Source organism: Melitaea cinxia, chromosome 13 (assembly GCF_905220565.1).
Source record: "Melitaea cinxia chromosome 13, ilMelCinx1.1, whole genome shotgun sequence".
Lineage (NCBI taxonomy): Eukaryota > Metazoa > Arthropoda > Insecta > Lepidoptera > Nymphalidae > Melitaea > Melitaea cinxia.
In genome coordinates this window covers 15,578,873-15,594,060 of record NC_059406.1, presented here as the reverse complement: position 1 = coordinate 15,594,060, position 15,188 = coordinate 15,578,873, and the positions used below count along the sequence as shown (strand labels likewise).

Sequence of the window (15,188 nt, the reverse complement as noted above, 5' to 3'; positions counted from 1 at the left end):
TCGTCATCATTCAAAAAATATAATCAACAAAAATCAGTTAATAACAAGACTTACAAGCCTCAATTTCAAAAGGAACATCGGTATGGAAAATTAATAAATAAAGAATATCAAAGCGTTGCGACATACATGTCAAATTGCCCGATTTGTGACAAGAAACATCCCTTATACAAATGCGAAAGGTTTATCAAATTAACACCGGGCGAACGTTATCGAATTATCGAAGATTTTAACCTTTGTCATAATTGTTTGTACGCACATAACAAGAATTTATGTACGTCAATGAAAAAATGCAAACTATGTAAAAAGAGTCATAACACAATGATACATGACGCCTATACTATAAACATTAATAAGCAGTCTACAAACTCGCTGAGTGACATGTCTAGTGGGTCATCAACCCAGCTGAATACTCAAACTTCGCAAAAATATCAAGTGTCATCCTGTGTCCTGAATAGACAGGATAGTACTAAGACTACTAAGAAACATGTGAAAAGTAATAAGAAATATGAAAAAGATAAAACCAAATTTTCTGTAAACGAGGACCTTCTACGAGCCTTATTAAAAAATCAAACAAGTGTCATAGAAGCGCAATATAACATTCTTCAGAGGAATGAAGAAATATTAAACAAGCAATTCGGAATACTACAGAAATGTCTAACGAATCTTTCTTTTGCTAGTAATCGAACTGAGAAGATAGCTAACAATGAATTACGCATTTTGTCATCCTCAGTCTCAGCTATGATTATATCAAACCTACGACACTTGCAAGAAAGCGTTATAAACACTTTAACAAGCCTCGCAAACGGTCATTTAGACGATCATTTTTGCTGCCTGAACAATTGGAAGAACAATTAAATATCATATACCGACATATACCGAATGACCTGACTTTGCTTGCCGATAAAAACGATTTTAAAATGAAGGTCAACGGCGACATTGGTTCTTCTTATTTGATAATCGAAATCAAGATCCCCTTGGTAATTAAGGAAAATTTTGAACTGGATAGAGTAATAACCCTTCCTCAGCAGCATTATAACGTAGAATTTATCGCACCATACATTGCATTCAATCTACAAAAGGACTTACTACTCATCTTGACAGAATCAGATGTAGAAAATTGTGTCCACATACAGACAAACAAATTATTATGCGCTCTCGATAAGCCGATATACGAATTACAAATAACCAGCGGAATGTGTAACTTGAGTATACACAATACAACAATATGTAAAACAAAGGAGGCACCATGTCGCGTGCGCTGGGTCAAGTTACATAACAATAACATGTGGCTTTATTCCTGCTGTGGGAAATGCACAGTGCGCATATTTTGCATTGACACTGGAGTTGTATTGACAACACTGACCGGGAATGGCCTTTTACAAATCGGTCAAGGTTGTACAATAAAAGGTGACACCTTCTCTATATTCACTCAAAATAGTTACATGAGCCAAGTTAAGGTCCAAGAAAACATATCGATCCCAGCCGATTATTCAATATTAAATTCCATAATAAATACTTCGGATTTCCAACTGTTTACACCCGAGGATCATGAAGACTTGTGGCTCCGGATGAAGTCTCAGATCATTAACCTCAAGGAGCAGGAAAACGCATCACTCAGTATACACGATATACATCAGTACTCTGTCTTGTATATAATCTTAGGGTCTATCATTGTTGCGGGATGTCTCTACGGTACCATGCGATATCGCAGAAACAAAATTATACAGAGCAGTGCTGTGAAAGACGTCTCCACGACCGCAGTTCCAGTTGCAGCAGATACGAACGAAGACCAGGAGGCCCCCGCTCCCCCGAGCGCGCGACCGCGATTCGTTCGACTGGACATACCAATTAAAGTGTAGTGCAGTGATGATTATTATATCAGTTATTTAAATCTAGGTACTTAAATTTTAATTGTATTGTTATTATTGTTATTGTAGATTTTAATATCAAAATTATCTTTCTTCTTTGAGTCGGCAGGATGTACGGGTCAACGCACATTGAGCAATATGATTGTTTTGCTAATTAGTAACCTCTTTAATTTAGCTGATTTATTACGAAATTGTTATTTTTCTTATGCAGATTTCTAATGAAATTGATATTTGTTTGCTACGAATGACGTCAAATGACGTCTGTACTTCTGCCTATATATACACAAAATAATCTTAATAAATTTAGTGTTAGATCGACTTTCATTGGGTTTGGTTTCCCTCATAACCTTCCCTCACATGTCATCTCTCACTCAACCATAGACTGTACCATACAATATGTATAGTACTATACTTGTGTATGTTAATATAAATTGAGTTTAGTTTTTCTTTGAAAACAGGCATAATTATTTAAGTTCAACAAAGAATATAAGAAATAAATTATTTCTAACACATGCGGTCATATGTTCCACAAGATGGGCGAAATAATGCATTTGTTCTAAACCCCTGACTGACATACTATTTTTATTTTTAATAAATGCACAGTACATAATATATGTAATTATTACATTAAGACTCAAGGCGGGAATCGAAACCTTACTCCTGGAACGGAAAATAGGGTAATTAGCTGCAGTCACCAACAAGTTAGTCACAATAGAAAGTCAATGTGTAGATTTTGAATAATTCTAGTAGTATACTCACATTTTTATCTGCACTTTGTGGTCCAAAGATGAACTAAATACGTAGTAAAACTTATCATCAATTTCATCCATATTGTTATACGATTATTTTACAATTAAAGATTGATTACAAAGAAATATGGTTTGTTTTTAATTCAATTGTCAAACATGTGATTGTATTGTAACATACGTCAAATCACCCAAGCTCCATGCGTCAAATGGACACTTAATCAGCTACGTTTCACTTAAGGCCCACAACCCCATCGACAACGACCGCTGAAAAACGTAAAAACTAAAAACATCACGGATGTTTTAGGCAAATTTTAAAGGTGGAACGCATATTTTAGTGCTGTGTGCTCTCAATACAGTGGCATGATAATAACATGTGGCTGATTGTTCCCCAGATTGACAAATTTTTCGCATGGATTGGAGCAAAACTTAATTTATTATGGATTTCCGTGAATTTATCGTTGTATTTTTGATGAAAAGAATGAGAGATAATGAATTAGCGACGTTTTTACGCTAGTGGCAATAGCAATTTCAGCGGTCGTAGTCGATGGAGTTGTGGACCTTAAGTGGAACGTAGCCAAAGTATTGACATGACATTTGACAATTCATGATTTTGACAAATGTTTCAAAATAAATAATAATTCGGTTTAGGGTTTTACAAGTGTTTCTGCTATTATTTAAAAAAGTACAAACATAATTTTTATTGAATTTTACAGTTAACTTAACAGGTACACTATTAAGAAATTTATTTACACTTTATAATTAAGTTATAAGAAATATAGGTTATGTAGGATATTAAGACACCGCATATTAAATTGATAAGTTACAAAACAGTTCCTTTTATTGTTACAGAATAATGACGAAACTTCTAGAATGGATATCTGTAACTTCAGCAGTGCTAGCGGTATGGTATTCACTCGTCGGAGGCTACGTAAAACATAAATTCATTGAAGAGAATATGGATATTATTTTAGTTTCACCAATCATATTTGTTGCTCTATTCGGTCTGTACGCTGTTACTGTAGTATTATACAGAACCTTTACTTTCAATAATTGCACTGATGAAGCTGATGCATTAATGGCCGAAATAGAAGAAGCAAAGAAAGATTTACATGAGAAAGGTTTGAGGTGGTGAAGTTATTCCAATTAGTTTTAAGATATTACATTCAAATATTTATTCCATAAATAAAGTATTTACATTAATTTTTATGTTATTGAAGTTTTATTTCTATGTGTATTTAAATAAATGTCTTCTGCTCTATTGCTGTTAGTTTATCAAAAATAATCTTTTCTTTAGTATTTATGGCTTTTAATGATGTCAAACAGGCACAGACGATTTTGCTGATGCCATTAAAAAATAATATAATTAAATTGATTAAACGAAAGGGCTTACTATCACAACTTAATCAACAACAAATGGTTGCCAACTACAAATATTGTCTCAGCTGGTTCAAAAGTCTAAAGAAAAATAGCAATCAAACATAAACCAAACTTAACTTACTTGAATAATAATTATATACTTTACTTAAATAAACTTTTAAAAATTTGTTTAAGTAAGTCAAATAAATAGAGTAGTCTTTTTTTATTTTTCAGACATGACACATTTTTGATTTTTTTTTGTATAGGTATCTATGTTTATTGTTAGATAAATAGCCCTAACCCGATGACGCAGTGTGCAATGCCCCACTTTCTGCTACGAGGATTGTGGGTTAGATTATTGTCCTGAATCTGGATGTATCTGTATTGTTTAAGTTATTTTATTGAAACCAAAAAATTTAGCTGTAGCAGTTGGATGTTACCTACAACACAAGCATCAGTCACTTATCTTAGGAACAGAAAATCGTCTATATGTTAAAGATATTTATTTATTTATAAATAAAACAACAAAAATCTTGACCAAGATTTATTTGAGCTAATTATTTATTTGCACGTATTTACAATTGTAATAATTTAAAAAATATGTATATTTTCACACAGTTCATTCAATGTCAAATTAATTATTATAAACAATACTTACAATTAGATAAGGTACATTGTGGTTCCATATTTTGAAATTACTATTTTTAAGCCCATGATTGTGAGTACAGTATATATAAAAATAAATATTAAATACAAGCAAAATAATTCCTCAATATATTGTCTTAATTTATTTCGTTTAATGGCGAAAAAAAAAAAAAAAAGAAATCATAAATGTCACAATTACACAAAGCGATTATCAGATCATTTTCAAAATTATGACAACGTTTAAAATTAACTTGTTTGTAATACACTATTTTTTTAAAATAGGAACAAACTAACACATTACAATTATTAGACTTGGTTTAAAAGAAATTAAATTGTTTCCAATACTCAGTAGAAGCATCTGAAAAGTTTTGTTCAAAAAGTTTAAATTGGGAAATGACCACTTTCGAAAATTACCTCCTTTATTGTCTACTTTACACAACTAATTTCACATTTTTTTTAAAAACAAAATTTTATTTGATTATTTAATATTAGCTATATTGTAATTAGCTATATTTTCAGGATTAATAATAAAATTCATGTATAAAATTATTCATGATTTTAAGTCATTAGCTTTGTAAAGTAAAATAGGCTTTCATAGATAAATCTTTTATTCTTTATTTTATATCTCAAAACATAGCTTGATGAAAAATGTATGTTTTGAGAGCAGTAACTGTTATCGGTACGGTTTGAAGGTAGTTCGATTTTTTTTACGTTATCACTAAATATCTTGTTCTGTTTTGAATTTGATTACTAAGTTTTTATTTCGTTACTCATTTTCTTTATTTATTTCAATTCAAAATAATGTAAATCGTGGTCACAATTTAAAAGAAAAGTAAAAAGATGATGAAAAAGTACTGAATTCTACAATGTAAAGCTATTTTAGGATTAAATTACACAAATACTCGTAGCTTGTAAGTAAGCAAGTAAACATTTTGTATTTTTTAAGGATTTATACATAAACTCATAGGCGTACACGAGCTATTTACAAAAGATACGCGATTTTATAAAGAAAGTTAGCTAATTTGATTATAAGTAAAAATTGCAATAAAAATGCAATTATATAAGGTCGAATGATCTTAAAATAACTGTACATCTAACATTAGTGCTGCTACAACTTATTGCTGAATGGATAAGAATTACGTTATGGATTTATGTCGATGAAACCACTTCCTTTTTAAAAAGCATAATACTCTATGTATAGTTAGACCGTGCCGTTTTTTTAGGGATCTTAATTTTGGAATATAAAAAATAATATTATTCTACAGTCATAACCATAAGCCATTGAATAACTAGTCACAATAAATTCAATATTTTTGACAGTAAACCGTTTTAACAGTTTCGACACAATCGTTACTTCTCTTTGATTTTTATTTAATCGTAAAATAATTATTTTTTACACTGTTATCTTTATAATTTTGTATGTATTTCGTAAATAATTTGATAACCATTTTTTTTCAAAACAAACAATTATAATTTCGTATATCACAATTACACTGGATGTTATTTTGATTAATTTGATATGTAGTGACGATATCTAAAATTCTAAAAAGCCAAATAACAAAATTTTATAAAATAAATGACGTGTTTATACTAACACGTTTCTTGTGTGGCGATTATTTTTATTGTCGAAGCTACTGTGCCTATGACCTAGATCAAATATTTGGTCATGCTATACAGCTATGTAGATTTATTCTATAATTAAATGTAAAATTCAAAACTCGCTACTAATTAAAGGTACGGGACGTTATTCCTTTCGACTATATGCTTTTATTGCCATAAACTATTCTACAATGTTCTTTTGATTCAAAGCCATATTACTTTATTATAAAGACTTATTGTTCTTGTGTATTGTGAATTTATATGTTTATTTAACCCTTAATTAGGCGCATTAAGAAAATCACACAATTAGTCGCATGGGGTCTTGAGTGACCCCAAAAACAAGATTGAAAAAGGAGTGTATGAACTAATTAAAACAATGATTGGATTATATAAAATATTAGTGTTCTTTATTATCTTTAACTTTAATAAACACAAATATAGCTCTGACTTAAAATTTAAACAAAAAATGACAAACTTCTAACTACTCCTAAAACTACATAATTTTTGACTTAGTCGATTCGCTTATTTAAAAAAATAATAATAAGTCTCATTAGCCGATTATTTTTATCTGCAATCGACGCAGTATACTCTAAAGTGTTGTTGAGAAACAAATTTACAACACTTATGATATTTGGTTGGCACTTTTTTGTCGTTCTTCCTAGGATACAATGAGCAACGTCCGCGCTTAGATATTAACTAATGCACCGTCTTTTTCATATCATGTGCTTCACGGATCCATTTTTTTGCTGACGCAGGGACAGAAAGCTGCTAATACGATGCTTTTAGTGACTTTCTATAAGTGCTGCTGCCAATTTAATACAAAAATCTGTCTTGTATGTGTAATATTCTTATTAGCATTCGATCTGAGTATGATAAATGCGTTGATGCCAGATAACTTTAGAAGATGACAAAATATAGCCTGATTTCTACTTCTCTTCCAAAATTATAACCAGTGCAAAGTTGTTCATTGCAATCGAAATCACTTTTGCCACCGATGATTCAGATGATATAACTTGACTATCTGCGAACTCTTCAATTTTACTACCAGAATCATATGGGAACTATTCACAGCGTGCCGTTTACTAATTTGTCTTCCGAAGCAGAACTAGCAACATCTTGCTCATCGTCGGCCACCTCCAGCCATTCCAATAACTGTCTATTATTAGCCACTTAAAAAATCAATAAACTGAAAATAAAAGAAAAAGTCTGTGCAAATAAACACTAAAATAGGTAAATTAAATAGCCGGTATATAAATACATATATACTAATATAAAAAATTACCAATTTACGAATATAAACGAAGTAAAAACTTAAAAATAAAAACTTACCTCCGGAAAAAAAAATCACGTAAGTGGTCGCATGGGGTCAGCGCTCTAGAGAAAAGCGACCAGTGCATATGCGTAGATGTTCTGGGAGCGACTGATTTGCGTACCCTGAGGGAAGTTAGGAAGCTAGAGTGAGCATGGGCCCGCTCAAATCTCTCAAAGATATATATTTTTCAATTTGAAATAGCCGTGACCCCATGCGCCTAATTAAGGGTTAATACTTTACTGAAAACCTAAAATTTCATGAAACAAAATTAAAGTGTAAAGACTGTATTATTACAAACAACACCTGTCTATAGAGGAAACGATTTTAATGTTAATTTTTAATTACTTACTTTTTTGCATGATCTTTTAAATGATGACAGTATATATTTTTTTAAGTTGTGGATCCTAAAATAAAAATTATGTGGTGTCATGGGACACCAGGTAGGAACGAAGTTCCTTCGGATAGTAAAGAAGGAACACAATTTGAAAAAAAAAATGTTGAATTATATATATATTTTCTAAGGGTTCTAGATTTTTAATTAAGTACATAAAAGTATTTAGGAAATTTAGTATTTTAGAAAATAACAAATACCGTAAAATAAAATAAATCAAACAAAATAATAATAATCTTAATAATTCAAACTATTAAGTGAAATAAAAACCATGTGTCTTTATTTATTTTTGTCGACAGTATAAAATTACATAAATAATTTAAAAAAAAAAAAGTTTAATAGTAATATTTTAGTTTTACAAACTTCATATTATACAGTCGTGTGATTGATATTATGTAACTTCCGTTATATATTTTTCTTACGGTTTTAGTCTCAAATTTTTCTCAGTTCGGTCGCCTAGCCAAATGTCAAGCCTGCCGTAAGGAAGTTCGTTCCAATTAGTTGCTACTTACTATTAAACACTTGCTTTTATAATTATTAATTTTTTCTATCGCTATGAGCTGAGTGTTTCTGAAAAGTCTCGTTTCTGGAAAGTCTTGATATGTAATATGGCTTTTTACGAAAGAACATAACGATAATTTAGCCTAAAAGAAATGTATCTAAATCTATCGCATCGCTCTATTATTAAATTTTAAGAGGCTAGGCGTTTACTTGCGATCACAAGCATAGTAACAACTTTATTAACTGAAAAATTGGGGTTAATTTTATACAATAACATCCAACGCGAAACTGTTACTATGTTTACGTCACAGTGAGCAGTAGGCCTAATAGCCGATGATATGACACGAGTAATTTAAAGCTAAAATTTTTAAGTGCCTATCTACATGATTTATTAAGAAGTTAAGAATTTATTAATTCTTTCATTAAGTATATATGTTAATAACTACTTTATAATATCACTGGATTTTTATATAATGTAGAATAGAGAAAAAAATTGTAGTCTATTCGCATTAAGAAAATAGTTATTTCTATTTATTACTCAGTTTAACGCACCTTGATCAATTTAGTGACTGTAACTAAGAACGCCGGATTAACCAATGGAAGTAAGTCTTTTTTACATTAACCAATGGAAGTAAAGGCGTAAGTGAAAACGATTGATCACTATTTTTTAACGCGAATAAACTATAGATATATTACGTTTTTTTTCGAGTGTTATCTCGAGGGCTGTGTAAGGCACACAGATTAAGTTTGTAATAAGCATACGTTGTTATTTGACGCTTGACTGACAATGTCTTCACAACATAATGGTTAATCACATGGTCCATTTACATAAACAAATGTTAGTTTATTAAATTTAGATGATATATACAATTTTTTTTTGCTTTAACTGATTTTAAGGATGGTACGCTTTAGTTAAATGGTTCACCAGTGTCAACTTTTTAAGAGTCAATTAATATTAATTTTTAGTCAAAAGACAGTCTAATTGAGTGACTATGCACCCGAATGGATCAAACTAGTTTACTCAATTAGACTGTTTTTTGACTAAAAATTATTGAGAGCAGCATATTACGCTCTTTAGTTTGCTGCAAATTTAATGAATAGTTAGTAAGTGAACGCTGCAAACTGCACACAGCATTAATAAAACACTTATATTTGCTGTATTAATGGTGTATAAAATGGCTTAAAGACAAATATTAAGTCATGAAACATTTTCCTAATGAGCGCACAGCCAAATCGAAAAATGTCAGTCTTAATGATCTGTAGTATACATTCGACGTACGTCTCCACTACAGTTCCTAAGTCACAGATTATATGGATTGGAAAAATATGTAGTTATAGTTATAATTTTCGTGTATATTTCTTGGTAAATAAATATGAATAATGCACTCCTAAGAAGAGTTGCGTTTGATTATTTAATTTTATGTTATTCCCAAAAAATATTCATGAATGGAGAACCAACAATGATATTTAAAAAAACTAGCATATATTGTGATTTTACATCTTGTCCATAGTTATATATAATGTATTCAATACGGTACACAATGTTATATTATATATTTATGACCTTCTCGTGGACTTCTATCGCGCTCTATATAATATATAATAGTAGTAAATACAAGCGCAGTCAAGTATAATAACATCTATACATTGAAGACGTACATTGTATAATTCATTGATTCCGTTGGATTTTGTTTTCGTAAATATTCACGTAATAACTCCATAAAGCGTTTTTTTTTTCTAATGGATTACATTGTTTTGTAACTAGCTGTTCTATTCATAGGTTTTGTTCCGAAATGAAAAACCGGAATAGTGGCTAGTGTCACCAAGAAATTACATCATTTGTTAAATGAAATGATGATTAAGGTCAGGATCACAGCCTTATACACAGGTCGGGCAACTACAGTGGTGAGGGTACGTCGGCTAAATGGTTTACAGCCACTAGTGGCACGACAATCGATTGGTGAGCTGTACAACGTACAATGAAACGTCACTCATTACAATGAAGCATCACACGACCACCGTGCACAATGCTCACCGCACCACGTGACCGCACACATCGATAGCAGTGACGTGCAGCGGCCTTGGACCGAACCAAGAAGCTTATACAATTACATATAAGCTTCTTGGACCGAACGAAAAGTTATGACATTATCGTACTAATATCACACTTCAGCCTATCGCAGTCCACTGCTGGACATAGGCCTCCCCAAGTTCGCGCCACACATCCCGGTCTTCTGCAATCCTCATCCAGCCTACACCGGCAATCTTACGTAGATCGTCGGTCCAACAGGCCGGAGGACGTCCCACACTGCGTTTGCCAAGACGCGGTCTCCACTCTAGGACCCGTCTACTCCAACGGCCATCGGTTCTGCGACACAGATGACCAGCCCACTGCCACTTCAACTTGCTAATTCTGTGGGCTATGTCGGTTACTTTCGTTCTCTCGCGGATAGTCTCATTTCTAATCCTGTCTTTGAGAGAGACCCTAAGCATAGCCCGTTCCATTGCACGTTGAGCGACTTTAAACTTGTGGACCAGTCCCTTCGTCAGTGTCCACGTCTCGGCTCCGTATGTTAACACAGGCAGGACGCATTGCTCGAAAATTTTTGTCTTTAAGCATTGCGGAATCTTCGAAGTAAGTACTAATATGTCACCATTGAAATTGGGCTTAGTTTTTGACCTGTATATAAGACGGTGGTCAGGATTCTGGATGACATTCCGTTACGTAACCGTATTCACTACAAAATAAGACACATTTAACATGAAAATTAATGTGTAAAACAAACAATCGAACACCAGGCTACAAGTTTACATAAAATTGGTCCGAATATTTTATATTTGTATCTAATTATTATCTGTAATAAATTATTGTTTATTTAACTTAAGCACTAACCCTTAAATAATTAAATCAGACGTAAATTACTCGGGGTGACATTTCCAATATAAATTATATATACGTAAATAAAAAACTTCATTGCTTAATAAAAAGTAAAATAAACGAATAAATATCGTTTTACTGAACATTTGATTATTTAGAGACATTGAAAACTTTTAAATCAATTTAAATTTCACCGAATTTTTAGTTATAGTTGGCAGTTCGCCACTTTGTTGACAGTTGGAAACTTCGGATATAAATCCGCATAATACGCTGCGGAATTCTATTTTAATTCGAAAAACAATTTAAAAAAAAAATCGATCATTATAACCTTTCGAGTCAAACACGAATTTTTTTATTAGTTAGTTATTTTTGACTATAATAATAATTCAATTAGTAGGTAAATATATATTTTTTTATTGATAAGACTTAAATAGTATGGCCTTTTTGAAATTTTTCTAACAAAATTTGAAATTACATAAATTATGTAATTTCGAATTTTTACACTAATGTAAAGTATAGGTATTTAAAGTATGACTAGTTATTTAAATGCTAACGTAACTGAAGTGAATTTATAAAATATTTTGATAGAGGTAAATTGGTGTTTTCTTTGGCAATTTAGTTACATAGACAAAGAGGTGCTTAAGAGGAAACTGCAGCAAGAAATTTTATTAAGTTTTTAAATTGAATTTTATTATTATTGGACACATATAAAAACGTACCGTCTTATCTTTAAGTGTCATTTTGTAATCACAGAATATTACGAATAAATATTTCCCTCCGCTAGAGGCGTCATTTTGAATGACGTGGCGTACCTTTTAGATTTCAGGTGAAGTTGTTGGAAGTTATGCAAAGTTTTGAGACATAATGCTTTCACTGATATACCTAAACTTGGCAACCTGTCTTGCTGATAATATCGTAATCCGAGTATACACAGACATGTGACAGTTATTTGTGACAGACTGACTAAAGATCAAGAGACCACGATCTTTAATCCATCACCAATGCACAAAAAAAATCGTCATTGTGTCCTTCAGACGAATCTTGCGATAGCCATCGCTATCAATGAGAAACCAGCTTTCATCTGGAGAGAGGGTCTCGTGTAGGGAGCTGATGAGTTGCCAGCGAGGATGAGGGCTCGAAGACGCTGACGTTCACGATACCTCTTGTCTTCTCCAGGCGGGTCCAGGCACTCGAATTCGCAACAGCGCTCACCAACACGGAAGTTTTTGCAGAACTACGAATAAATTATAATGATAAGTTATTATTTGAAAATGGACATTTGTTATTATTATTAGGATTACATAATAGATAAAGATGTGTGGACCTAGTGATACTGTATTTGATACAAGATCTTACTAATTTGTACTAGAACACAGTTTACATATTATTTTTCAAAAGAGTAACTGCGAAATTTTTTGTTGATTCTTCTCTGCAGAATCTACATTCCGAATTTATAAAAATAGTAATTTATTTTTAAAGTTTTAATTTGTAAAATGACTATTTTAAATTGCTCTTGGACCCTTTTTTTTATGTCACGAGGTCGGCAAACAAGCGTACGGCTCACCTGATGGTAACCGATTACCGTAGCTTATAGACGCCTGCAACACCAGAAGCATCGCAAGCGCGTTGCCGACCCAATCCCCAATCCCCCCAGGAGCTCTGGTCACCTTACTCACCATCAGGAACACAATACTGCTTGAAAACAGTATTATTTTGCTGTGATCTTCTGTAAGGTCGAGGTACTACCCCAGTCGGGCTGCTCCATATTTTGAGCAGGAAATTCCTGCTGTGCCCTACCTCAGTGCCTATTTGAATAAAGCTGTTTTTGATTTTGATTTTGATTTATAAGTAATCTTTTTACGATGTATATATATATATATATATATATATATATATATATATATATATATATATATATAATTTATATATCGACCGACAGCGGGATAGTCATCCAACTGCTGGCTTTGAAATACACAGACCGAAGGCGGGCAGCGTCTTCGGTGCGACGAAGCCAGCTATTTTTGACGCGAAATTGTTTGTTGTGGAGGCCTATGTCTAGCAGTGGACTGCGATAGCCTGACGTGTGTGTGTGTGATATACCTATATTGTGTGATATAATTTCACACATTTAACTTCTTAGGTATTCTTACTCGTGTAAGATTCAACTGACCTTGAGATAGAAAGTAATCTACATAATTTGGTCGGGGAAGAAGTTTCTTTCGTATTTCATATATAAATTCAAGGAAAGATTTTGCAAAATTTATTTCACTATTAATTTTCATTTTATAAACTTTATTATAAATATTGTAAAAAATAATAATGTGTTACGTAATGTATAATCGTTTATCTAATCGAAACGTTGAAAGTACGTATTTGTTAAGTTATTTTACGTGCAATAATTATTAATTCCTAATTATAATTTAAGCGAATATTGTTTTTGAGCACAGTCGAAGAAAAAAAGCAATTATTAAATTTAAAGATTTTCTGAAATTGTTATTTATTAGTTTATTTGCATCGCATACCCTTACCCTTTATTCTTAATACGATACAAGAATGAAATTACATTTATTGTAATAAATGTATGTGTATCATTTTTTTTCGATAACTTGCCACAATCTCGTAGGTCGTGACAGGATTCCGTTGCTGTATTTTGGGACTACTCATTAAAAACTGTGACAAGTAATTTTGATGGTTATCTCTTGATGTTACCTTCACTTTACCTAAATAATTTTAACCGACCGAATTTTAATAGACCAAATCGATTAAAAACTAAAGTTGCAAGATCTATGCTATATGGTAGATTCATTAAGACTTCCCAGTTAAACTCTCTCACATTATGTTAAGTGGCTAAAGAAGTATGTGGTTGGGCGTTGTCGTGATGAAAAACTACACATTTTCTGTTGATTATTTCCGGCCGCTTATTCTCAATTTTTTGTTTAAGTCTTATCAGCTGTTGACAGTAGCAATCCGAACTGATGGTTTTGCTCGACGGTAAAAGATCATAATGAGTAATGCCCTTCCGATAAAACATTAAAATGTACCGAATTTCTTCGTTAGATTCACCCATTTTGGCGAATAGAAAAACAAAAGAAAAGTGGCGGGGAATTGCATTTTAATTTTATTTTTTAAGTGTATCAAAACCAGCTACTTTTTTATTAGTAAATAAGAAAAGACTTTTTCTGCAACCTATTATTAATCTAATTCTACAAATATCTAGATATCTACCAATGAAAAAAAAAACAGAATTAATATAAGGGATAAACCTACACCTGTCTTTCAAGAACATCGATTCACTTACATAAGGCGGATCGCAGTAAATAGCTTTGCACCACATGGGTTCGGAGTGGTAGCACACACAGATGGAGCACACGCCGGGCCCGGGCACGTACAGCAATCCGTGAGGTACAGTCTTGCCCTCCCAGTCTATGCAATCTTCTTCTACGCACGCTGGAACAATGTATTCACAGGATTAGTGCAAGGTACAACATACAACGCAATCACACATTTGTGGGAGTATATACCTACTTATATTTAAAATCAATACAGCATAAAAATTATGCATAAAACATTATTAATTTATTTAAGGTATTAAGTTGACTACCGTACAAGCAACAATACAACAAGAGATTGTATGTGTACGTTAGATATAAGAAAAGCAGAAAAATTGTATTTTTCGGTCGTCGCAGATCAGTTTTTACATTATTATGAAAAATATACAACAGTTTTTGAAGTAAAACTTCTTTACACACGCTTGACTTGGGGAGTAAGCTGGTGAATGCACGACAAGGGCGTTACGAAAAGTGCGACCGGGCGAGACGAATGGAACTTGAGAGGGAGATATTTATTTATTTATTTATTTATTTAACATTAACACCAACAACTTTGGAAC

The 15,188-nt window shown here is 32.2% G+C and overlaps 3 protein-coding genes across 3 annotated transcripts in view; 1 reads left to right on the top strand and 2 right to left on the bottom strand.

Moving 5' to 3' along the window:
* The window catches only part of LOC123658950 (phosphatidylinositol 3-kinase catalytic subunit type 3), a 33,374-nt gene extending 30,603 nt beyond the window's left edge, over positions 1-2,771 (bottom strand). The window contains exon 1 of the mRNA XM_045594241.1: positions 2,628-2,771. Coding sequence (XP_045450197.1) covers positions 2,628-2,698 — 71 coding nt within the window. The 5' untranslated portion in view covers positions 2,699-2,771. The remainder of the gene's footprint in view (positions 1-2,627) is intronic.
* A 414-nt stretch (positions 2,772-3,185) lies between these two features.
* LOC123658867 (dolichol-phosphate mannosyltransferase subunit 3) lies at positions 3,186-3,823 on the top strand. The gene is made up of 2 exons (XM_045594157.1): positions 3,186-3,342; positions 3,467-3,823. Exon 2 carries the CDS (start codon positions 3,471-3,473, stop codon positions 3,747-3,749), a length of 279 nt encoding a protein of 92 aa, XP_045450113.1. The 5' UTR covers positions 3,186-3,342; positions 3,467-3,470; the 3' UTR covers positions 3,750-3,823.
* An 8,115-nt stretch (positions 3,824-11,938) lies between these two features.
* LOC123659154 (integral membrane protein DGCR2/IDD-like) overlaps positions 11,939-15,188 on the bottom strand; it is a 42,228-nt gene continuing 38,978 nt past the window's right edge. Inside the window, exons 2-3 of the mRNA XM_045594407.1 lie at positions 14,598-14,746; positions 11,939-12,533 (exon numbers count right to left, since the gene is read on the bottom strand). Coding sequence (XP_045450363.1) covers positions 12,330-12,533; positions 14,598-14,746 — 353 coding nt within the window. The 3' untranslated portion in view covers positions 11,939-12,329. The remainder of the gene's footprint in view (positions 12,534-14,597; positions 14,747-15,188) is intronic.